The sequence below is a fragment of the Orcinus orca genome, chromosome 3, assembly GCF_937001465.1.
Source record: "Orcinus orca chromosome 3, mOrcOrc1.1, whole genome shotgun sequence".
NCBI lineage: Eukaryota > Metazoa > Chordata > Mammalia > Artiodactyla > Delphinidae > Orcinus > Orcinus orca.
In genome coordinates, this window is record NC_064561.1 from 121,251,455 (window position 1) to 121,274,628 (window position 23,174).

The following is a 23,174-nucleotide window of genomic DNA, read 5'->3' on the forward strand; positions in this document are numbered from 1 at the left end:
TACTAACAAATTAGTATCCTAAATGAAATAGTCTAATTTTACTTTGTTTTACTTTCCAAGAAAAAAGGGCTAACTTATGCCTGGAGAAAGATGACTGCTTTAAATTAAACGCTCATCAACTAAGATAGATAGATGATAGATAGATAGACAGGTATACACACACACATAGTTAGATAGAAGGTAGACAGACATCAGATATGAGAAGACAATCTAAAAGTTTAAACTAAATCTACTATGTTAGGAATAAAATGGGACTTACACCGCGGTACCCTCAAAATATACACCTCAGCACTCGGTAGTGGTATAAAGATAAACACATCTGTAAAAAAATCTTATGACTACAAAATGAATTTTTTGTTTTCTTTTCTTCAAAAACACCATATTCAAAGATGCTGTGAATTAAATTGATAAAACAAGGGTTAGTTGTGATTTGACTTCTTAGTATTTTATCATTACTGAATTAGAAGTAATTAACAGATAAATTTCCAGAGAAAAGAAACAAGATAACTTTTCCACTGCTTTGAAAGGAGTTTCACTCATGTTTAGACTCACTATTAAAACTCATTTCTAAGTGGTAATGACCAGGTAGCTTGTTACAGACCCTCACCTACCACTCCAACACACACACACACTAAGAACAATTAGAAAAGCTGCACACAACACACACACACACACACACAAAATAATCCATTTGAAAGCATCAGTGAGATAACAAGGCAGCCAGGACCTTGTTAAGGTCTAAGGTATCTAAGAAGTAAAGACACCTTAGAGAAGGGAAGTCAACTAGTGGGCCTGACAGTCTTTGAAGTTGTTCCACTCAAGGAGTTTGCCAATTTCTAAGTAGTACAGAGCCAAGAGGCTAAGAGACCAGGCAGAAAGCAGCAATTAAGAGTCTGGAAATCAGCACTGAGTTTTTGGCAGTCCCATGGGGCATGTAAGAGACCAAGGAGGAAGGGGTTATGTGAACACCCAGAATTCCTGATAAGACCTTGGAAAGGCTATACTTCAGAAATTAGGACAAACTGGAATAGTGTTCTCACAAACCTGAAACCTAACTTTCATCAGCTCATTCTCAGAATGGATTAGTGTAAATTACCCCACATTAATGCCTGCAAGAAAGCAAAAGTAAACCTTCTCTGAAGGAAAACACATCATGCAGAGCCTAAAATTACCTCTTTGATTTTTCACACACAATGTCCACCATCCAAACAAAACTACAAGGCATGCAGGTGACTATTAGCTTACAGCTGAGTCCTTGTCAAAACTGACCCATAGAGGTCTTGTAACTCTCCAGCCTGAAATTCCCATTTTGGATGAATCAGCTCAGACTCAAGAACTAACAAGGTGGGAACGGCTAAAACGTTGTTTGTTCAATGGAAAAGGTATATTCAAGAATGTAGCTGGTCTGGCCCCAGAAGCATCTCAGCTTTACATTTTAAAAAGTAGCAAGTATCTCTCTGTGGGGAACTTTATCTGCTCTGTTACCTGAGGCAAAGCCACTGACTCAATAGGGTCCTTGATTCACAGAAATTCCCTAAATATCTGGGCCCGGTTCCCTGATGGTTTGGCTAAGCTGAGACCCAATGGTATCCATTGGGGTGCTGTGGCTAGTCAGCCTCAGTGTCAGCTATGCAGAAGAAAAAGCAGAGGTAGTTGCTCCAGTCAGAGGGTAGGGCTCAGACTTTTGGGCTGGTGCCAATGGCAGAGCTGTTTGGTCTGCCACTTGGAAAACTATAGACTGTAAGATTAAAGGGACACTTCTTTGGAAACATGAACCTGGGAACAATCCATGTCTGCTGACTGAACTGTATGGATCAGTCATGTAGATGTCCACAGGAAGGACTGTGGAATCAAGGGCTGTGGAATCAACTGGAATCGAGCTGTGCTGGAGCCTGACTCTGTTTCTAATGCAGAAGGCTACCACTGCAGGGCACCTGTGACACCTGCCAAAAGTTGACCCATTTGTCTCACAATGGGAGAGGCCATGTCACAAGGGGTGAAACCCCTCCCACTCCTGGTAGATTGGCTACACCAGACATTCAAAGCCCTCTCAGGACTAGCAATGCTACCTCACCACTGTTGATACTTTTTTAGGTTACTGGTTAGCTGTTTCCAGTCACACCATTGTGGCCCTTGAAACTAATCTGTATACTCAACAATGGACTGACTGTCCAACCCTTTCTCCCTCATTCCCTCCTGGTCCATATACTTTAGTAAGGCAGTTTGATCAGTGAGTGCAGGTATTCCAAGAAAGGGGTCATCCCTTCTTGGTCACTTCCTGGGTAATGATCAGGACAAAAGGGGAAGAATTATAGGGCATTATACAGATATATTTTGAAAACTGAGGATTCTGTCTTGACCAGCGCTGGGCATGATGCATTTTTCTTTCCCTAACAGCACCCCCAGGCCAGCCTAGATGACACAACCCACAGGTGGCAGCAGAGCTGAAAGGGGGTGTCAGGGATTCAAGCTTAACTCTGGTTAAGTTTTATAAAAGTACCTTGTCCCTCTTGCACCTGACCCTTCCAGATGAAAGGTGTAGGTGCAAGTTGGGGATGACCGGAAACAAAGTGAAGTTAGAGCTTCTGAAATGGGACACCCAGTTTTGTGAATAACACTGCTATGAAAATTCTTGTACAAGTCTTTGGTGCATATACATCTATGCATCTCTAGAGGAAGAGCAACAACCCAACACCTGGGGAGGGAACACCTCAGACCCTAGAAGGTATGAGGGAGAAAAGAACATTACGATTTTTTGTCTTTTTGAATTGCCCCTGGAGCCTTCCTCCAAAGGGCAAACATCCTGGTGTGGCAGTCCAAAGCTGCTGCAAGTGCATTCTGTTTTACTTACTGCTGCATCTTTTGTGATGCACTTGATTGCTTTGACCACAGAGCAGCAAGGGAAGGCCCCAGCTCCTGCACCTTCTACACAAAGCACCTCCGGATGCTGTCCCCATCCCCATTCATTTCATGGGCAGAAAAATGCCACAAAGGAAAAGACAGAGAGTTTATACGACATTAAAGTTTTAAACTTCTCTTCATCAAATGACACCTGTAAGAAAGTAGAAAGGCAAACCAGAGTAGGAGAAAATATTTCCAATACACATAACTGACAAAGGACTCGTGTCTTCATATATACTAGGATGAACAAGATGATGTTCAATTCTTTTTGACATTCAAAAATGGCAATTCATAGAGTTTAACTTAATATTTTAAAACTCCTACAGATCAATAAGACAACTCAATTTTTTAAAAAATGGGCAAAAGGTTGAACAAGCACTTCAAAACAGAGAACAATCAAATGGTCAAGAAATACCTGAAAAGCTGTTCAACCTAATTATCAGAGAAATGAAAATGAAGACCAAAATGAGATACTGCTACACACCCACTAGAATGCTTAAAACTAAAAAGACTGATAATACCAAGTATTAGCAAGAATGTAGAGCAACTGGAATTCTTATACACTGCTAGCGGGAACATAAATTGATATACCTATTTCAGAAAACTGTTTAGCAGTAATTACTGAAGTTGAATATAAGTAAGTCCTATGAACCAACAAGTTCATTCCTGGGTATATACTGAACAGAAATGTATACATGTATGTGCACAAAATATCTGTACAAGAATTTCCATAGCCATATTATCTGCAATAGCTTCAATCTGGAGACAATCCAAGTGTTCCATCAACAGTAGATAAAGAATGGGTAAAGGAGCTGTTGTATACTCATCCAGTGGAACACTACAAAGAAACTGAAAAGGCATGAATCACAACACCCAAAGACATCGATGAATCTCACAGATGTGATGTTGAGGGAAAGAAGTCTGACACAGAAGAGTACTTATTGCATGAGTCAATGGCAAAGTTCAAAATCAGGCAAAAGCAATCCATGATGTTAGAAGTAAGGATGGTGGCTACCCATGGGGAGGAGCATTGAAGAGGAATAGACATGAGGTTACTTTCTGGAGGGCTGATCATGTCCATGGCTTGATCGGGATGCTGCTTACAAAAATATATTCACTTTGTGAGAATTCAGGAAGCAGCACACTTCCGATTTGTGCACTTTTCTATATGTATGCCGTACTTTGAAAAATATGCTTATTGCTAAAAGAACAACATTCAAATAATTTTTAATATTAAAGTATTAAGAAAGTAAAGAGAAATTATGAACATGAACCCTTAGCAACACAGGAGGCCTATCAGGACCAGAGGACAGAAACTGCCTTACTGGAAAGATCTTATTGGTAAGGTAAGGATGTACAGCTACTACTGAAGGAAAAGAAGGTGGCTTAAATGCATAAATATTAGTTGGTGAAAATAATATTTACTAGCTTGATGAATACACTGGACATGTCAATAATAATGTCTCTCACGCCCACCAACCTTTCCATGAAAATCCCTCACCCACAGTCCCTGCTGTTTGACAGCCAATTTATGGACCGGTCAGAGACCAATGGTCTTGTCTAGCCCCCAAAATGTGAACTGAGTCGATCAGATTCTCTCTCACAGAAAGACGAGCTTGAATATACTGAGTGAATAAGAGATGCTGCAGTGAGAACTGAAGCAGTAAAAGCAGAGAGAAAGGGGCCACAATATGTTGAGTCAGTATCACGAGGGGCACAGCAGCCTGAAGGAGGGGAAGCAGAAATTATGAGAAAACAGAGGCAGTAAGTAACCAAAGACGCATAAACGCACTGAAAAACATGTTAGCCAGTACCAATGTCCAAAGCACAGCTAGGTCACAATAAATGTAGAGCGGTACTTGCCCTTATATTGCCCTACAATATTCCCGCTGTCCCCCACCACACACAGAGGTGCCCATTATTCAAGACAACTTGAGTTCATATCTCTCCCTTGCAATTAAAAGAGCCTAAGGCAAGGGCTTCCCTGGTGGCGCAGTGGTTGAGAGTCCGCCTGCCGATGCAGGGGACACGGGTTCGTGCCCCGGTCCGGGAAGATCCCACATGCCGTGGAGCGGCTGGGCCCGTGAGCTATGGCCGCTGAGCATTCGCACGTGCTCCGCAAAGGGAGGGGCCACAGCAGTGAAAGGCCCGCGTACCGCAAAAAAAAAAAAAAAAAAAGAGCCTAAGGCAAATAATCATGTGACAGAGACCAACTCACCCTAGAAAAGCTTAGCAACACTAGAGAAAGCAAACTGCACACTTGATTAATGAAACCTTAGTAATTGCCTTAAAATAGCATTGCCTACTGTTGGGTCTCAGAATTGATTCTGAAAGATGGATGAAACACTGATTTATGGATGACATCCTGATTGTTGCAAAACTATGCAAAATACTGAGCGATGAGAAGCATTAATGGCATCAGAGGGAAAAGCACTCACTGAACTCTAAACAAGACTCTTCCAGCTGCTGGAAGAGTTTGGTAAATGGACTTCAATAAAGAAAAGAAGATCCCTCAGTAACAGAACCACCAATAATTTAATTTCTTCTAGAGTGTGGTCAAATCATGAAAATACCTTTACACCATGATCATGGTTAAAAACTGATTTCAAATTTTTCTTTAGGATTTAACATGCCGGAACTTATTTAAAAGCTAATTCTACTACCTTTATGTCCTCACAACTACTGTCTCAAGCTTTCTCCTTTAAAATGATATCAAAGAAACAAAAAGATGATGACAATTACAGTAACACACATTAAAAGAGAAACACATTACAAACTATTTCCTGGATCGTTCTTTTCAGAGCTACACCTAGTACAATCTTCAGCGCCAAACAAAAGCTATGCCAAAAACCAAAAACTTCCTTATTTACAAGTGAAATAATGTCTGGGCTTTGCTTTAAGATAGTTCAACAACAACAACAACAAAGGCATGTGTGGAGAAAAACAGAGATAATAAGAAAGCTGAAGATTGTTGAAGCTCTACGATGAGTATATTGGTGTTCCCTAAACTGTTCTATTTTGTCTGTGTTAAATTAAAAGTATTTTTTAAAGAGGAAGGAAGGAAAAAAAACACCTAAGTGACCCTAGTAATGAAAGCAACAAGAAGAAAATCAAAAAAGAATTATATTAGAAAGGGAGTAATAAAAACACCAGCTGACAAATGTGCTACGTATGTGCTGGGCCCTGTGTTGAGAGCTTGGCATGGACTGTTGCCTATGAGTCTCCCAACAACTGGATGATGTAGGTACTATTGTGATCCCCAACACAGGCAGGGGTCCAGGCTTAGAAAGAGAAATTGCTCATCATGTATCTGGTAAGCAGCTGAGTGGAGACTGAAACCCCCGCGGTTTAACTCCTGAACGGAACCATACACAATACTACCATCTGACCTGGAAAGTGATATTCTTAAACTGAAAAGAAAGCAAATTCATACTGGATATGAGTGGCCTCCTGTACCTATGCATCACTGACATTATGTTGTTATGACTCCTTCTGTAAAGAGTTATGATGCTCCACAGTGAGCCTGAGGCCACGCTACTACCTCCCCATTCCCACATTTCTAACCCAGGAAACCTCCTAGCTTTCCAGTCGTCCCTCTATTTGACAGCACTAACCCTCCTGTATACATTAGTCACACAAATGGCATGAGTTCATAAATACAGTTCGGGAGATGAATCAGGCATTGTCTACATTAAATCAGAAAATGACAAAACAAAACATTTTAGGAACCTGAAAAGAATGCGAATACCAGTAACCAGGGTCCCTCACATCCCTGGCTGTTTCCATCATCATCGTTGGTCTCAGCAATGTCACAATGGTAAGTATGGGAAGAGCTAATAAAAGAAATTACGGCCTACATTTTAAACAATGAAGCACTAAAGGGTCAATAAATTTTATTTTTAAGCATAGCTTTTCTTAAGGTTGTTTTATTTGTATGTTCTCAGATCTTATGAGAATTCTATTTTTCATTAACTTACTGTACTCTGATGCTGTAACTTATACAGCCCTCCCCAACTTTCTCATTTCTTCCTTTACAGTTCAAAAAGAAAAGAAATAGGGGGCTTCCCTGGTGGCGCAGTGGTTGAGAGTCCGCCTGCCGATGCAGGGGACATGGGTTCATGCCCCGGTCCAGGAAGATCCCACATGCCTCGGAGTGGCTGGGCCCGTGAGCCATGGCCGCTGAGCCTGCGCATCCGGAGCCTGTGCTCCGCAAAGGGAGAGGCCACAACAGTGAGAGGCCCGCGTATCGCAAAAAAAGAAAAGAAATATTATTTAAATAAACACAGATCAACTCAAACTTGGTTTTTTTTCTGCCGTCTCCCTAAAAGTATATTTGAAGCATTTTGTATTCACTATGAGGAGTTTTAAGAAAAATGATTTGAATCTTCATTTTTCGTGAATAGTAAGTTTTTCCAGTGCTAGTAAAAAGGAAAAGTGTGAGAACATGTGTTTTCTGCATCCTTGTTCCACTTTATGATACCAATGTTTTCTCAAGTAAAAGGAAAAGGAAAACTTGCTGTTTGGGTTTTTTCCCCCCCAAATATACACACAATCATATTTGAATTCCTTGGGCAAAAATGGTAAAATATACCCTTTGGTGGAGCCAAAATAATGTATTTCTAACTTCACAATCAGCTAATATTTGAAAATTACACCAACTGAAATGTAATGAATAATTCTGGAATAATGGTTAATTTTTAGAATAATGGCCAAATATTATACAGTAACCAAACGTTTACCATAGTGCTATATTGATACCTAACAAATACCGTTTCTAGTTTTGTTTCAATATTAACTAAGATTTTACTATACATAGTCTTGAATTAAGATAAACTAATTTCAGAGAGGAATTTATACCATGATTAACTTAAAATCATTAGTCCTGTATAATAAAGCACCCCAAATTGTACACCGATTGGACTTACAACTCATGTCTTGAAATACATGTCTTAGTGACACAAATAAAAACCTATAAACTCCAACATATATAACTGTATAACAAATGTTTAATATTTAATGATGGAAGATAAACTCAATAAACATACACACAACATACACACACATATCCCTTTCTTTTTTTTTTTTTTTTTTTTTTGCTGTACGCCGGACTCTCACCGTTGTGGCCTCTCCCGTTGCGGAGCACAAGCTCCGGACGAGCAGGCTCAGCGGCCATGGCTCACGGGCCCAGCCGCTCTGCGGCATGTGGGATCCTCCCAGACCGGGGCAGGAACCAGTGTTCCCTGCATCAGCAGGCGGACTCTCAACCACTGCGCCACCAGGGAAGCCCCTATCCCTTTCTTATAGGACAAATAAACAGGCATAAAAACATAAAGCTACTTTAAAATTGTGAAATTAGGATTTCAGACCTGAGTGAATCCATATTACTTGTCAATATGGTTTATTTCATTACAAAATAATCTTAAATACTAGCTTTTTCTATTCTACAAAATTAAAATTATACTGACGTAGCATGCATATTTATTGAAAAATATGGACAAGGTCAACTAAAAAGTATAATCTGCATTAAACAAACAGCAATACCAACAACTGTTTTAACAAACTACTAATATTTGCTTGCTAAAACCAGAAACATTTGCTTATCATACATGCTTTAGGACTTATCATCCAATGAAAGAAAAATATCTCTATTTTTTAATTCCTGAAAGAAAGTAAAAAATTTGTTATCACACTACAAATATTTTCCACCATTTAGTAGTACATTTAGCGCTCACTTATTAAAACCCACAGAAAAATACTTGTCCCAATAAAAATTCATTTTTATGTACATCTGTCACATCAAAGATGGATTTTTCTATGTAGAATTCTTAACGATAAGTACAATAATACAAATAGTAAGGTTTAGTGTGTAGTCAAAATTAAAAGAACTATATTTTTCTAATCCATAGGTTATTTTTCTTCATTTAAATCTAAATTGGAAGAATGATTACAAAGTTCAAGTGATAAGTCATTTCTTTCCTAAATTACATTTTAAAACGTTTTACAAGATTTAACAAATACTTTTATTCCGTTTGCCCTTTATTTGTGTTCAATAAGCAAACACTGAAAAGGAAACACTGAGTTTGTTATTATACTTCAATTAAACAACATGAACTGGAACAAAAACCCATGATCTACACTCCCCACCCTCTACAAATATTTCAGGGCTTACGTGCAGCTCTGCCTAATTTGATAAAATGATTAAAATCTTCTGCTGGTGGACAAGTTTGGAAGGCTAAAATGACTGGCTAGAAATGAGGTGACAGGGGAAATCACATAACCCTTAATCCCTTTAAAATTAAATCAACATGTTTAATTCAGCACTAATATGACAAGTATCTACTACTTTAAACCTCCAGAACTAAGGATTCCACCCACCCACCCACCACCCACCCCCACTGAAACAACTGAAATCAGGCTGAATAGACCACTTAACATTCCCAGGAAAATAAGAGTAAAGATGGCTTTGTTCCTATATGTCTCTCCTGCTAGCAGGCAAGACAGATACAACCACTTAAACAGATCAGGCTAATTGGGATGTGTATTTTCACCCTCAGAGCAAATATTTTTAAAGATTCCTTACTGAAGTAAACAAAAGCCATGTAAAACTGTTTAAACATAAATCTCATTTTTCTTTGAAAATGTAATGGTCTGCAATTGTATTTCTCAAGAATCGAACCTGTCCTGTAAATGGTTTTTAAGGGGAAATAAGAATAAACAAAACAGTGATTCACATACTACAACCCCAGCCCCTATTCCACCCAAATTTGAAATTTCTTGAACCTCAGTGGATTTAAATAGTCTCCTTAGTAAGGCACTCTTCAAGATTATTCAATCTTCTTACCTAGAGTTGGACTTTGGTCATCTCCTAAAACTCTTTAAGCCTCAGTCTTATCATAGGTAAAAATGAAAGAACATTACCAGTCTCCAAGAGCTGAAGTGAGGTTCAAGTTAGATTCAATAATGGAAGATAACACTGAGCTTGGCAAATAGAAGGTATTTACTACATACAAATTCCCTTCCTCCTTAAACACCTTCACCTGGAACAAAAGGTAAGTTTTTCATTTTCCATAAATGGAGCTCTTTTAGAAAGAAGTACCATGAACACACATTTTCAAGAAAATGAATATCACTTAAAATTTTCCGTAACTGAACACATTTTGATTATATCACCATAACTATCCCTAAGAAATAGCTGCTATAGAAGGTTGATAAGAGAGCCTTGCAATCTCCCAAGGACCTACCAAAGTGAAATCTTGGGACACTATTGAGAAAATGGAGCAATGCAAATATTCCTTCAACCTATGCACATTTGGAAAGTGAAAAATACCTTTCTTTTTTCTTCTTAACTGGAAACAGTTTGAGATAAAATGGTCAAAGAAAGGAAGGAAGGAAGGAGGGAGGGAGGAAGGGAAGGAGGAGAGGGAGGAAGGGAGGAAAGATGGAAGGAAAGAAGAAAAAAGGAAAAAACCTTAATTTTCTTTTGTCAACCAACTTACTTTGAATTATTATTTAGAAGAAGCAAACCAATGAATGTTTTCTTCTTATAACTTACCACAGTTAATTAGAATTTTTAAATTATTTGAAGGAGAAATAGAATTTAAACTGGCAAGAATGATTAGAGGCATTTTATAGCAAGAATTACATCAACTGTCACTGTCATTACAATGTGTCGCCCTCCAATATGAATGATAAGAACGTCTTTGTCTCAAGCAGTCATGTTTCTATAGTTTTGCACATCTGCTGACTGGATTTATCAGAATATGCACTTCAATCACCTGCTTGGCCTTAACTACTCAGATGCAGTGTTTATTACAGAGACTGATAATTTTTAAATCTTGTGAAATTGTCTTTCACATCCTGTGCACAGCAAAAAGCTCACACTTTTGTTATAATCTTAGAAAGAGGAGATGTCACTATTGGAAGATAACTCAGAAATCATCCTAACCAAACTCTTAATTTTTATTAACACATCTGAAAACAGATTTCATTAATAGAAAAAACAGAGGAAATGTTAAGAGATTTGCCTTTAAGAAGTCACACAGAAATTCTGGAGGAAGCCCATTCTGCCTCCCTAAGTCCCGTTTCAAGTCCTAACCTTCAAGTATGTTTATGGGGTTGATGGAGACATATATGTGGAAAGTTCCAGAAGCATATTTGGAGAAGCAGACCTTGAAAGGATCCCTGCTCAGCGCCTCACATCCACCCTCTACCTCACCAGTTTCACAGGTCCACCATGTCTAGGTGCCTGAGATGAAGTGAGCACATTAGCAATACAAATTAACTGAAAGAGAACCAACTGCATAAACTGTAGATTTAAGGTAAACTTTTTTTTTCTTATCTTTGCAGTTTCTTCTTCATTCTTCAAACACACCCAGACAGACAGTGTTACACAAAAAATATCAGCCTGCTAAGCCAACCCAAGTCACAGAAGCATGTCTAACACAAGACAAACTGACAGATTTCCCAATCCAACTCCTAATCCATTTCAGAGTGCTTGCTTCTCTACATCTCAGCTTTACTACAAACACCAAAGGTTCTAATTTCTAACCTCAAAGAGATGTATAAATGATTGAGAAATACTCATAACTTGTATGATGATAAACAGAGAAAAAATTCTTAATAAGGGGACCTTTTTAGGACTTCCATTAGAAAGTGGCATGAAAGTCAAACTATTTGGAGGTTACATTTCTTTATAAAGTATAAAGAAAATTGTCCTGAAGATGAGAGTCTGGATATTCTCCAAGTAGAAAAATCTTGGTTTTCATATGTTAACAGGTCAGACAACCACGTCAAGGTGCAACAGGTAACAACTCCCCACTCCCAGCTCATAACAAAAGTGGCTATCTCCTGATATTATTATAAACACAAAAAGAAAAAATTATTTGTAATTGGGTCAATGATGTATCTTCAGAATAATTTCAAGTACCCTATTTTAGTATAGACGTAATAACACTTTAAAAACCTACTGGTTTTTGCTCCCATGGGCCTTGGAACACATGCCTTAAAAAAAAAAAAAAAAAAAAAAACTCACCAATAGAAAAGAAAAAAAAAATAGATCCTGAAAAAAGTCTCTACCTATTTCCTCAAAACCCTTCCTCCTGCTCTCAGTTTAATTTCTAAAATGCCTGACTTGAAATTTAAACTTATATTTCCAGTATCTATATCTACAAAATTGGAAATCAGTTTTTCAAAGAACTCTCAACATGCCCTCAAAAACCAAAGGGAATATTTTTAAATTTTTGGATGTATAAGTGTTATACCAAGTTTAATCAGTTAAGTCTGAATGATTTATAGTGAAACCACAGTGAAAAAAATCAAACTTCTGGTTGATCTAGTTTTAGCTCCTCTTAATTTTACACATTGTTTTATGAGCCCCCAGGGGTTATGTAGGCATCTTACTCATCTTTCCATCCCTAGCGCCTCTCACAGCCGCCCTCAGGGATTTGCAGTAGAAGCTGTTTGGCCTGACTTACATGGAAAATTAAGCTGCTAAAAATTTTTATGCAACAACAAAGACCATCAGCCTCTTTTTTTCAAGGTGGAGATCTAGAAGCAAAGTGAGAACATTTGGAAGCATAAAATTAGTCTGCTTTAACTTTAATAAGAAATGGTGATTGAAAAAAAATACAAATTCCGCACTTGCAGGAATGGGAGGCGGTGGGGGGGGGCGGGAGTTACTAAATCTGGAGGATTTTTTCCTCCTTAAGTGCAAAACATAGCAAAACTAATAAAATTATGACCCAGAATAAAAAGGTCACATTCATTTTCAAAGCATTCATTTAAAAGTATACAGAAGCGTTCTTTAAAAATGCCCGCATATTTACACATAGCAGGAATGTGGCTACCAAATATTAATCCTGAGGGAAACGGATACACATTTACCTTCATAATGAGACACAGCAGGCCAAATGTTAAAGTAAACTGACATAAACCACAAAGACAGATTGAAAGTGACCAACAGAAAGTGCCCGTCAGTCCTGGGAGCCCCGCTTGTTCCCTGCACAGCCATTGATCAAACATCTGCAGGCAAAGAAACCTACACTCACTAGCTGGGTGACTGAGAAACCAAACTTTTACAAATAAGTTAGTTCCGTCTTGCCAATCTAAATCCAACAGGTGTCAACCCGCGTCGCCACACTAAGTCCTTCCGAACAGGTTGAAGAGAAGCAATGTAAGGTTAGCAAGGAAGCTGCAATGACCCGACAGATTTCGGGGTCTCGGAAAATATAAAGCCGAGCCCCTATTCCAACGGATCACAAGGAGATGCACGACAAGGCGGGGATGGAGATGGGGAGGCCGAGGAGGGGAGCTGTCCTGCCACAGACGCCGCAGGGGAATCTCGAAATCTCGGAAGGTGGTCCCACTGTCGGATCGGGCCCTCGACCTCTGGGCTTAGAAGAACTGGGTATTGCCGCGGCCGCAGGCAGGGAGACGGGGAGGGGATGGCGCGTGGTACCTGCTTATCCAGAGCGTCCCGGGCGCCGCCCGGCCCGGCCCCGGCCCTGGGCGGCGCGAGTGCCCGCTCGCAGCTGCAGCCCTCCAGGAGGTACATGCCCGCCGGGCGGCAGCTCTGCTCGCCCTCAAAGTAGAAGAGCACATTCTGGTAGAGGGCGAACCACTTTTCGTGCCAGCGGCTCGCCTCGGTTGCCTTCTTGCTCAGGAAGCCGCGCTTGGTGCCCTCTTTGCGGGCTAGGAAGGCCAGGTACAAGGCGTGCCCCTCGTTGTAGCGCACGCTCTTCTGCATGGTGAGGGCGCTGGGGGCTCACCCCTGCCTCGCGGCCATCTCCCGCCGGCTCGTCCGAAGGCGCGCCCGCTCGGCTCCCGACGGCGGAGGACTCCCCCTTTCCGGGCGCCGCGCACAGGGCACGCCGTCTGCCTTCCGGGCGCGGCGCGGCGCGGGTCCGAGGGGCGCTGGGCTGTGGTCGGGGCACGTTGTCTTCCGCCACCGCCGCCCTCCCGGCCGAGCGAAGCCCCCGGAGCCCCCGACGCCCGCGTGGAGAGTGGCCCCGCGAGGGCAGCCGGCCGCCGTTGCTTTGCCCAAAGTTGCGGGAGCCCGAGCCCCCGCGGCGGGCTGGGGCGGCGCGACGCGCCGCAGCCTGTGGAGGACTGTCCTCGGGCAACTCGCTCCGGGAGACAGAAGGTAAAACGTCACGTGGGAGATCAGCTGTAATCGGCTTGGAGACCGATTTAAAGGGCAAAGTCAGCGCGGCGGCGGTGACGGCGGCGCAGCCCGCTTAACCGCGGCGCGCGTCCCTCCCTCGCCCGCCGGCCAGGCCGCTGCCTCTGCTCCGGCCGCGAAGGGGCGGTTCGCGCAGAGGTGGAGGCGTGCGGCGATGGCACACACCCGCTCACACGCGCGCTCGAAAGCACGCGCGCACACACACATACACACAAGTATATAGACTCACAAACACAGGCAAATGCACACTCATAGGGTGCACACAGTCCAAACACTTGCGTTTGCACAATTACACACACGCATACAAACAGGAACACACAAATACACAGTCACAGACACCACACACTCCAAAACACACAAATATATTCGCACAAATACACAATGCAATACTTAAGCACACAGAAAATTATGCACTCACATGTATACAAATAACACCCACAACGTGCATTCCAACACACAGAAATACAAACCCATTTACAAATACACACGTAGGCAACCACACACATGCACACTCTGACACGCTCGCCCACACACATTTACACACACAAATCATACACTCATTCACACGTTCAACCAAACTCATGCACACAATATAGACACATGCACACTTTTACACTCATACCCACACCCATACAAACTGCACACAAATACACACCCATACACAACACGTTTATATTCACACATTCATGGTCATACACTCTCACAAATGATCATATACAAACACATACATGAACACACATACACGAACACACAAATGCACGAACACATTCACTCAAAAGTACACACAAATAACATTCATACACAAGCAGTCACAAACATACAAATACACATTCATGCAAATTCATACACTTCCACAAACCCACTGACACATACAACACACCTGCCACATCCACATCCTCACACTCATCCGCGACTGTGTTTCCATGGCAGTGGGTGGAGTCACAGGATGGCTTTGCATAACGGGCAACCTTGACTTTTCCACCTGTACCTGCACTGCTGTATTTAAAACTCGAGGTGAAGGTTAACAAGTGTGACTCTCCTGTTCCCAGAAAGGTATCGGATGCTGTTTGTTCCCTGTCAATGACTGTGATTTCTCAGGATTAAGATGAAAGAGACTAAATTTTAAGTACAGAGTTTTCAACCAGGAAAAAATACCCAAACCGGGAGACTTGTGGCCCCTGACAGAATCGATTCCTCAGAGGCCACGTTGTCGTAGGTTCACTAGATACCCTTGCTGGGACTGGGATTCATTGGATAAATAAATCTCACAGGTTCAGCCAGAAAACCAGGACCCCTAGTATACAATATAAGTGGAAAAGAAATGATGTGCACAGCAGCTGTGAGAGAAAGCTAGTGAACACTCCAGGGAGTACCAGTGTTTGATTCTGCTATATACATTTTTTAGTCCCCTTAGTCACTTATCATAAAAATGGTTTGTCAACGTATTTATTGTTAAAGACAAAATAATAATGATAATAATAAAATCCTTTTCTGGGCCATGAATCTGCCACAATACACCTGTCTTGTACCACTAGTTGTGAGTTCATTAACTGGTAGTCCAGGGGTTCTGCTGTAAGTTGTGTTTTTGCAGAATATTTTAACCCTGCCTCACTGAGCAGCTGAGTGTTTCCATTTTACCTCAAAAAAAAAATCACTATAAAAAACTATACAATAGGGAAATTGCCATTTGAAATTACAGTATGAGCACTGTGGTCATTTTCCTTTACATATTTTTAAATATCTAAAGGACAGTGCTTTGCAGATTTGGGTTTAACTCAGCTGGGAGCTTGCATTGTTCTTTAGAGGAGATACAAGCATAGAGACACTAAGTAAATGTGGACAAGGTTTTGAGCCAGATTCTAGATGCAGAAAAGATGGCAATTGCCTCAGGAGGCTTTTCATTGCCTTCTCTGTGATCTAAACCCCATAAGCGAGTTGACAGCAGTATAGTTGACGAGCTCCATTTTTGAGTGGAAACCATTAAGTGTGTGAATTCAGTACAAAAACAGTTTTGCAATGAGTATTCAGAACTCCTAACCACTTGTGTTTTTTCAGATGTGAAACTTTTTTTTTCCCCAATAAGCAATGTCTCTGGTGTTGAGGCTAATTTCAGTGCTTATTTATCCCTTCTGTCTTCTCAAATATCCTTTGATTTGAACCACAGGAAGTATTCTTCTCAGCCTCTGGTGTGTCATCACTTCCCACCATGGACGGTGTTGTGGCCATCATATGCCCCCCGATAGCAAGAGAAAGGAACTCTGATTTCTTCCAAAATTTGGCTGGTGACCATTATGGGTTTCAATTATGGAAATTCACTGGGAGAACTACTTATTGATCACCTGTTTATGTCCTCAACACTATATTTAAGTGATGTAGAGGATATAGGGAAAAGACTTTGCCACTGCCCCTAGGTGCTTAGTCTACTGGGAATAGGATTTAATGTTTAGGCACTTCTCACCTAACTGTTCCTCCAAGGCACAGCTGCACTACCCAGTAGGAGAGCTTATGTGCAGTAGGTATCTATGCGATTCATAAATATTTCCCAAATTAATTTAATATTCGGTCGCTGAATTATTAAAGAGGGCACACACATTAGCAAACATTAGATCATTCTGTAAGACTGTAAGAGCCGGAAACAACCAAAACTTCCTGGACATTCTAGAGAAGCTATATCCAGTGACTGCCTGATGGGCATTTGTGGACTTTTAGCTTCCTTCATCCATATGGAAACTGCACCCCTGGAATGGTGCCATCTTGAAAAACAAAGGGCCCGGAGGTTATGTAAATGAGGATGCTTTTCCTCCCAGCTGATCAAACAGGCTGGCAAAAGGGACTGTGTTCCAAGTGGGTGGAAACAAGCTCTTCTATGAATTCATTATTTTTCCTTCTTGCATTTCATGGACTCTTTCCCAAAAGGGTCCGTTTAAGTTGATTTTCGAGAACAACAGTGCATTTCTCACTGATAATGATGAGAGTGTCCTCTTTGACTTTTTCTAGGCAAGTTAAGAGAAAAAAAGTTAGCGATGAACTATCATATCTGGAAACCCTAATTACTACTTGTAGAGAGAGATGATTTCCAGATAATTTGACAAGAAAGGAAGGGAGGGAGAGAGGGAAGGAGGAAGGAAGGGAGGGAGGAAGGAAAGAAGGAAGGAAAAGAGAAATTTTCGTCTGAGTTGTCCAAAGCTATTAAGGTTGGGGAGGTGGAGTAGGGGAGCTCCTTCTACATGAATAGAACCTAATCCATAGCTTTTCCAAATCCCTAATTCACGCATGAGAAGACATCCCAGGAGAGCTCTGTGGTCAAATACTATTCAAAGGTTAGGAGGACAGCAGGCAAGAAAGTGAAGAAGCATCAGGCAGGCAGGGCCTGGAGAGCGTGGTATCCCAGAAGCTAAGTAAAGAAGGTGTTTAGAGAAAGAGGGAGTGATCAGCTGCATCACGTGCTTCTTTGATGTTAAGTTAGATGCTAACCATTGAGTTTGGACAATGAGGGGATTGTTTGTGATGTGACAACCATGGTTTCAGTGGAGTGGTAGGGCTAAAAAGACTAAATGGAATGGTTCACACACACGTTGCATATATTACACTCAAAATCCAGGATGCAAATCCAAAACTGTTTCAGAAGAACTCTGTCAGTCAACTTACCAATATGGACTTGGAAGCTCAACACTCAGATCATCTCACTCTAAGCAGAGCCAGCTGTAGGCCCCTATAGGTAAGTGCCAGGAACATTCTGACAGGTCAGGTCATCATGTGCCCCAGGACCACGTACACCTGAGTGAGAAGCACTGCTGAGTTTGGAGAAGATTCACTGCCACGGAAGAATGTGCTACAGGGAAATACACCTGGTGAAACCCTGTCACGGTCACACAGCTGATAATGATAAGATTGAATGCAACCTTATCACGGTCAACTGCTTGTCCAAATGGTCACACAGTGGGGCTATCTGGCTGCTTCAGCAAGGAGTCTCTTTATTCTTCTCTGTCCCACTAAAGACTGAGCAGATGTTCTTGGTGGCTCTGTGTCATCTTGCTGGATTCAGTTTCTCCTCATGCTGTAGGTGCAGGTGCAAATGGGGTAGGGCACAGGCTGTATGCTTTTGCTTAGACTGAACTCTGAAAGTTTTGAAACCTTGGGGATAAGAAGTAGAAAAGGAGTGGGTGAGGCTGTGGGAGTGATTTGAAAACCATAAACAATTTTCTGTCTCTTAGGATCTGGAGCCTTGGGTTCCCCTTTGGTGTAGAAACCGTTCCTTCATAAGAAGCCCTTTAATAGGCTCTTCAGTTCAGAAATATGAAGCAAATGCCCTCTCATCATTGTGGGAGAAAACTGTGAAGGGATCTAAATGTGAGTGTTTTGGCTCAAAAGCTCAGCATTCTTTTGTAATACCTGTTATTGTGTGCATAGGTACTCTAGGAAGAGATGTTTCTTTTTCTTCTGGCAGAGACTGGCTTGATACAGAAATAAAAGCACTACTGTCCTCTCCTGGCATGGAGAGGACTCTATTTCCCAGCCCTTCTTATCTTATAAATGGGTTTTGGCCTAAGGGATGTGGGCAGACGTGATGGGCACCTCCTTCTAGGTCTGGTCAGGATCATCTCTGCTCTCTCTTCTCCTTGGTAAGAGTAAAGACACATATTGAAGTCAACGGGGCCACAAGATAGAAGAAGCCACAGTCCCTGAGTCACTGCATGGCTTCGAGCTGCCAGGAACAGCCCAACCCATGTGACATTGTGACATAAGCAAAACATAAACTTTTGTTTTATCAAAACACAGAGATACTAGGTTTGTTGTTACAACTAGTGTTAATTGCCCTGACTGATACATTTCTCTGTGGATTTAAAGTTCATTATACTATACACTGTCCTTTGTACTTTTTAAAAGCAGGCTTGTGGTATAAATGACCTACAATAACTGCACATATTTAGAGAATATTATTTGATAAATGTTGACATACTTGTATATCCATGAACCCATAGCCACAATCAAAATAACAAACATTTCCATCACTCCCAATAGTCTCCTCATTCCCCTTTGAAATTCTTTCCTTCCCACCCCTCGTTCCCCTTCATCCCCATGCAAACACTGGTCTACTTTGTCACTGTTAGTTTGCATTTTTTAGAATTTTATAAAATGGACTCATACAGTATGTAGTCTTTTTGTCTGGCGTCTTTCACTCAGCATAGTGGTATTGAGATTCATCCGTTTTGATGAGCTTATCAATAGTTTATTCCTTTTCATTTCTGAGTAGTATTCTGTTGTATGAGTTCATCCATTTGCCTGTTGATGGACATTTGAGTTGTCCTTTGGATTAACCTAAGAACACTAAGATTTTCTCCTGTATTTTCTTTCAGAAGTTTTCTGTTGTTAGCTCTTATATTTAGATCCATGATCCAAAGGTATGAGGTATGAATTGAGGTTCGTATTTCCGCATATGGCTATCCAACTGTTCCAGCACCATTTGTTGAAAAGATTATTCTTCTCCTACGGAATTACCTTGGCACCCTTGTCCAAAATCAGTTGGCTACACATGTGTGGGTCTATTCCTGGACTGTATTCTGTTCCTTTGATGTGTGTCTTTATATATATACAAATTTACATTGATATATAACTTTACACCAACTTCACACTGTCTTGATGAACTTTTTAAAAAGTCTTAAAAAATCAATAGTTTAAGACATTAAACTGCATCTCCTTCTTTAAAATTGTTTTGGCTATTTTAAGTCTCGCAATTCCATACGAAGTTTAGATTCAGATCACAAATTTCTGAAAAAAAAATTGCTGGGGTTTAGATTGGGATTAGATTGAATCTATAAGTCAATTTGGAGAGAATTGACCTCTTAACAATCTTGAGCCCTCCAATCCATAAGCATGGTGTATCTTCCCATTTTAGGTCTTCTTTAATTTCTCTCAGCAGTGTTTTATAGTTTTCAGTGTACAGGTCTTACACAACTGTTGTCTAATTTATTCTAAGTATATCATATTTTTTGATGCAATAGTGTCTTAGCTCAGGCTGCTCTAACCAAATACCATAAACTGGGTGGCTTGTCAGCAACAGAAATTTCTCACGTCCCAGAAGCTAAAAGTCCAAGATCATGGTGCTAACATGGTTGGGTCCAGTGAGAGTCCTCTTCCTGGTTGCAGACAGTGGACTTCTCATATACTCATAGGGTAAAGAGAGAGAGCTTTGGTCCCTTCATTGTCTTATAAGGGCACCAATTTCATTCATGAGAGCTCTACCCTCATGGTCTACTTACCTCCCAAAGGCCCCAACTGCTATTATCATCACATTGGAGATTAGATTTCAATATATGAATGGGGGATGAGGGTGGACACAAACAGTCAACAATAAATAGTAAATGGTATGTTTTAATTTATTTTCTGGTTGCTCACTGACAGTATATAGGTATAAAATTTAGTTTGACGTTGATCTTGTACCCTGAAACCTTACTATATTCACTCATAAGTTCTTATAACCTTTTCACAGACTTGTTTAAGATTTGCTACATAGACAATCATGTCAGCTGTTAATAAAAATGCTTTTATTTCTTCCTTTCATATCAGTATGTCTTTTATTTCTACTTCTTGCCTTTTGCTATGGCTAAGACCTCTAGAAAAAAATGTTAAATAGAAGAGGTGAGAATGTACATCCTTGCTTGTTCCTTATCTCAGGAGGAAAGGATTCACCAGGTGTGATGTTATCTGTAGGTTTTTCATAGATGCCCTTAATCAGGCTGAAGAAGTTCCCAGCTATTCCTGGTTTGCAGGGTTGTTTTTTTTTCAAAAATCATGATTGGATATTGAATTTTGGCAGATGCTTTTTCTTATGTTCATATGGTTTTACTTTTTAAATCATTCAATCTGGTGAAGCAATAGTTTTAAGTAATAGTGTTAAATAGACCTTGCATTCCTAGGATAAGCTCTACTTCATCATGATGTATCATCTACTGTTAATCCCGTACAGTGCATCTTTCATCTCAAACATTAGATTTTTCTTCTCTAAAAGGTTGATTGGGTCTTTTTGTCTTCCATTTTCCTTTTCATCACACTCATGCTTTCTTTTACCTTATCAAACATATGGGGTATATTTATAATAGCTGTTTTAATGTTGTTATCCATCAATTCTGTCATTTATGTCATTTCTGGGTCTGCTCTTATTAATTACATATTCTCTTTCCTATGAGCCACATTTTCCTGAGTCTGCCATTTTGGGTTGGATGCCAGACACTGTGAACTTTACATTTTCAGTTCTGTTGTTCTCATTGTGTTTGTTTGTTTGTTGTAATATACTCTTTTAAATATTTTTGCCTTTGTTCTGGAACTCAGTTAAGTAACTTGAAAACAGTTTGATCCATAGAAGGCTTATTTTTAAGCTCCTTTAAGGAGGTTCAGAACAGCCTTTCATATAAGTTAGTTTGGCTCACCCAGTTGAGGACTCTACTTCATATTCCTTGTGTTAGGTGATATTTCTATTCTGACTACTAGGAAGTGGTGTGAACTCTGGAGACTTTTCCTCTTGCTTCTCTCTGGACTTTTTTTTCTGGCCTTAGTCATTTTCTCGCACACATGAGCTGATCTGAACTCAGCTAAAGACTGGAGGAGAACCTTCTGCGGATTTGGAGCTCTCTCTTTAGGCAGCTGTCTCCTCTCCAGCAACCTGTCCTGTGTATTCTAGCCACTGGCTTCCCTGAACTCTAAATCTTGTCTCTTCAGCTCAGTGAGGCCACCAGGCCTTCTCTGGGTTCTGCCTTTCAGGGCCGCAGCCTGGCAACTCTCGCCAGGATGGCGGGGGAGTGGGGAGGAGGTGGCACTTGTAGGGCTCATCTCGCTTGCCTCCCTCACTCAAGGATCACAGTCCCTTCCTGCCTATTGTTCTGTGTCTGGAAACCACTGCTTCATCTATTTTGTCCTAGATTGTGGTTGTTTAAGGCAGGAGGTAGAAGTTCTGTCTTCGTTCTTGAGAAGTTATTTGGCGGTTGCTCATAGGTGATGAAGAATTCATGTTGCTAGGATATCTACAAAGTAAAAGACGGGTAGGAGCTTCAACCCACATGGAGGAGAGACTGAAGAGGAGCTGCACCAAGCTCGGCAGAGCCTCACTGTGGTCCGGACCATTGATGTCCTCCCTACCCGAGCTGTGTTATTTCACACCAAAGACCACAGACGCTAGTAAGTCCCATTAGAGCCTTAAAATAAGCCCTCATGGTAGGGCATGTGTTTTTTCCAAATGAGAGTGATTCTTCTTTTCATAAAATCATCCTGAGAGGAGGTTGATTCTAGGACAAGTGAGAACTGAAGAGGAAAGGTTTGTGTCAAAGGGAGAGAGAAACTTTTTCTCCAGCAGGGAACTCCTAAGTTAGTCTCCATGTTAACATCTACATTCTCTGTTTTGTCGGAACCCTCTGTTCTCTGTTCTGAGGGAAATGAAAGAAAGGAACGATTCCGTCACTGAGACGGGGTGGTAAAGGTGAGTGGTGCTTCCCCTTGCCAATCTCATTTCCCACTGGCCTGAGGGTGGGCAGCGGCCCATAGTTGCATGGAGGTGATTCCAGCTTCAAGGAGACACTAGACAAAGGTCCCTGGGGCTGGCAACTCAATGAGGAGGCTGGTGCAGGAGACCATATGCAGATCTTTTGGTGAACCCTCAGAAGGAAGCACCCCAGTGGCCTCTTAGCAATTATTCAGATATAATTGACATATAACATTATATTAGTTGCAGGTGTACAATGTCATGATTTGATATATGTACATATTGCAAAGAAAACATTTTGAGATGGCAAGGTTTCTACAGTCAACCGATGGCGGTATGAAAGCATCATAATCAGTCTAGATATTAACAGACATGTTTCCTATTTACCCTCCATGACTGTTGGTGTCTAGACATACACAAAGAGATGTGTAGGGTTGGTGGTTTTCAACCTTAGCTGCATATTAAGATCATGGGAGCTTTTAAAAAAGACCAGTGACTCTGCCCACCCCCAGAAATTCTAATTCAAATTACTCTGGGGTATAACTCAGGCATCTGCATTTTCAAAAGTTTCCAAGTAATTTGAATGCCTAGCTAGGGTTAAGAACCACTGCCCTAGGCCTT

At 41.0% G+C, this 23,174-nt stretch overlaps 1 protein-coding gene across 4 annotated transcripts in view; it reads right to left on the reverse strand.

Annotated features, from left to right (window-relative positions):
• Positions 1-14,079, reverse strand: part of RASGRF2 (Ras protein specific guanine nucleotide releasing factor 2) — a 240,895-nt gene extending 226,816 nt beyond the window's left edge. The window contains exon 1 of one of the 4 annotated variants that reach the window (XM_033409052.2): positions 13,358-14,079. In XM_033409052.2, the coding sequence (XP_033264943.1) occupies positions 13,358-13,645 (288 nt within the window). In that variant the 5' untranslated portion in view covers positions 13,646-14,079. The remainder of the gene's footprint in view (positions 1-13,357) is intronic. The other 3 variants (XM_004281652.3, XM_049707660.1, XM_033409053.2) reach the window with 3 other exon arrangements.
• Between the last annotated feature and the right edge of the window lie 9,095 nt (positions 14,080-23,174).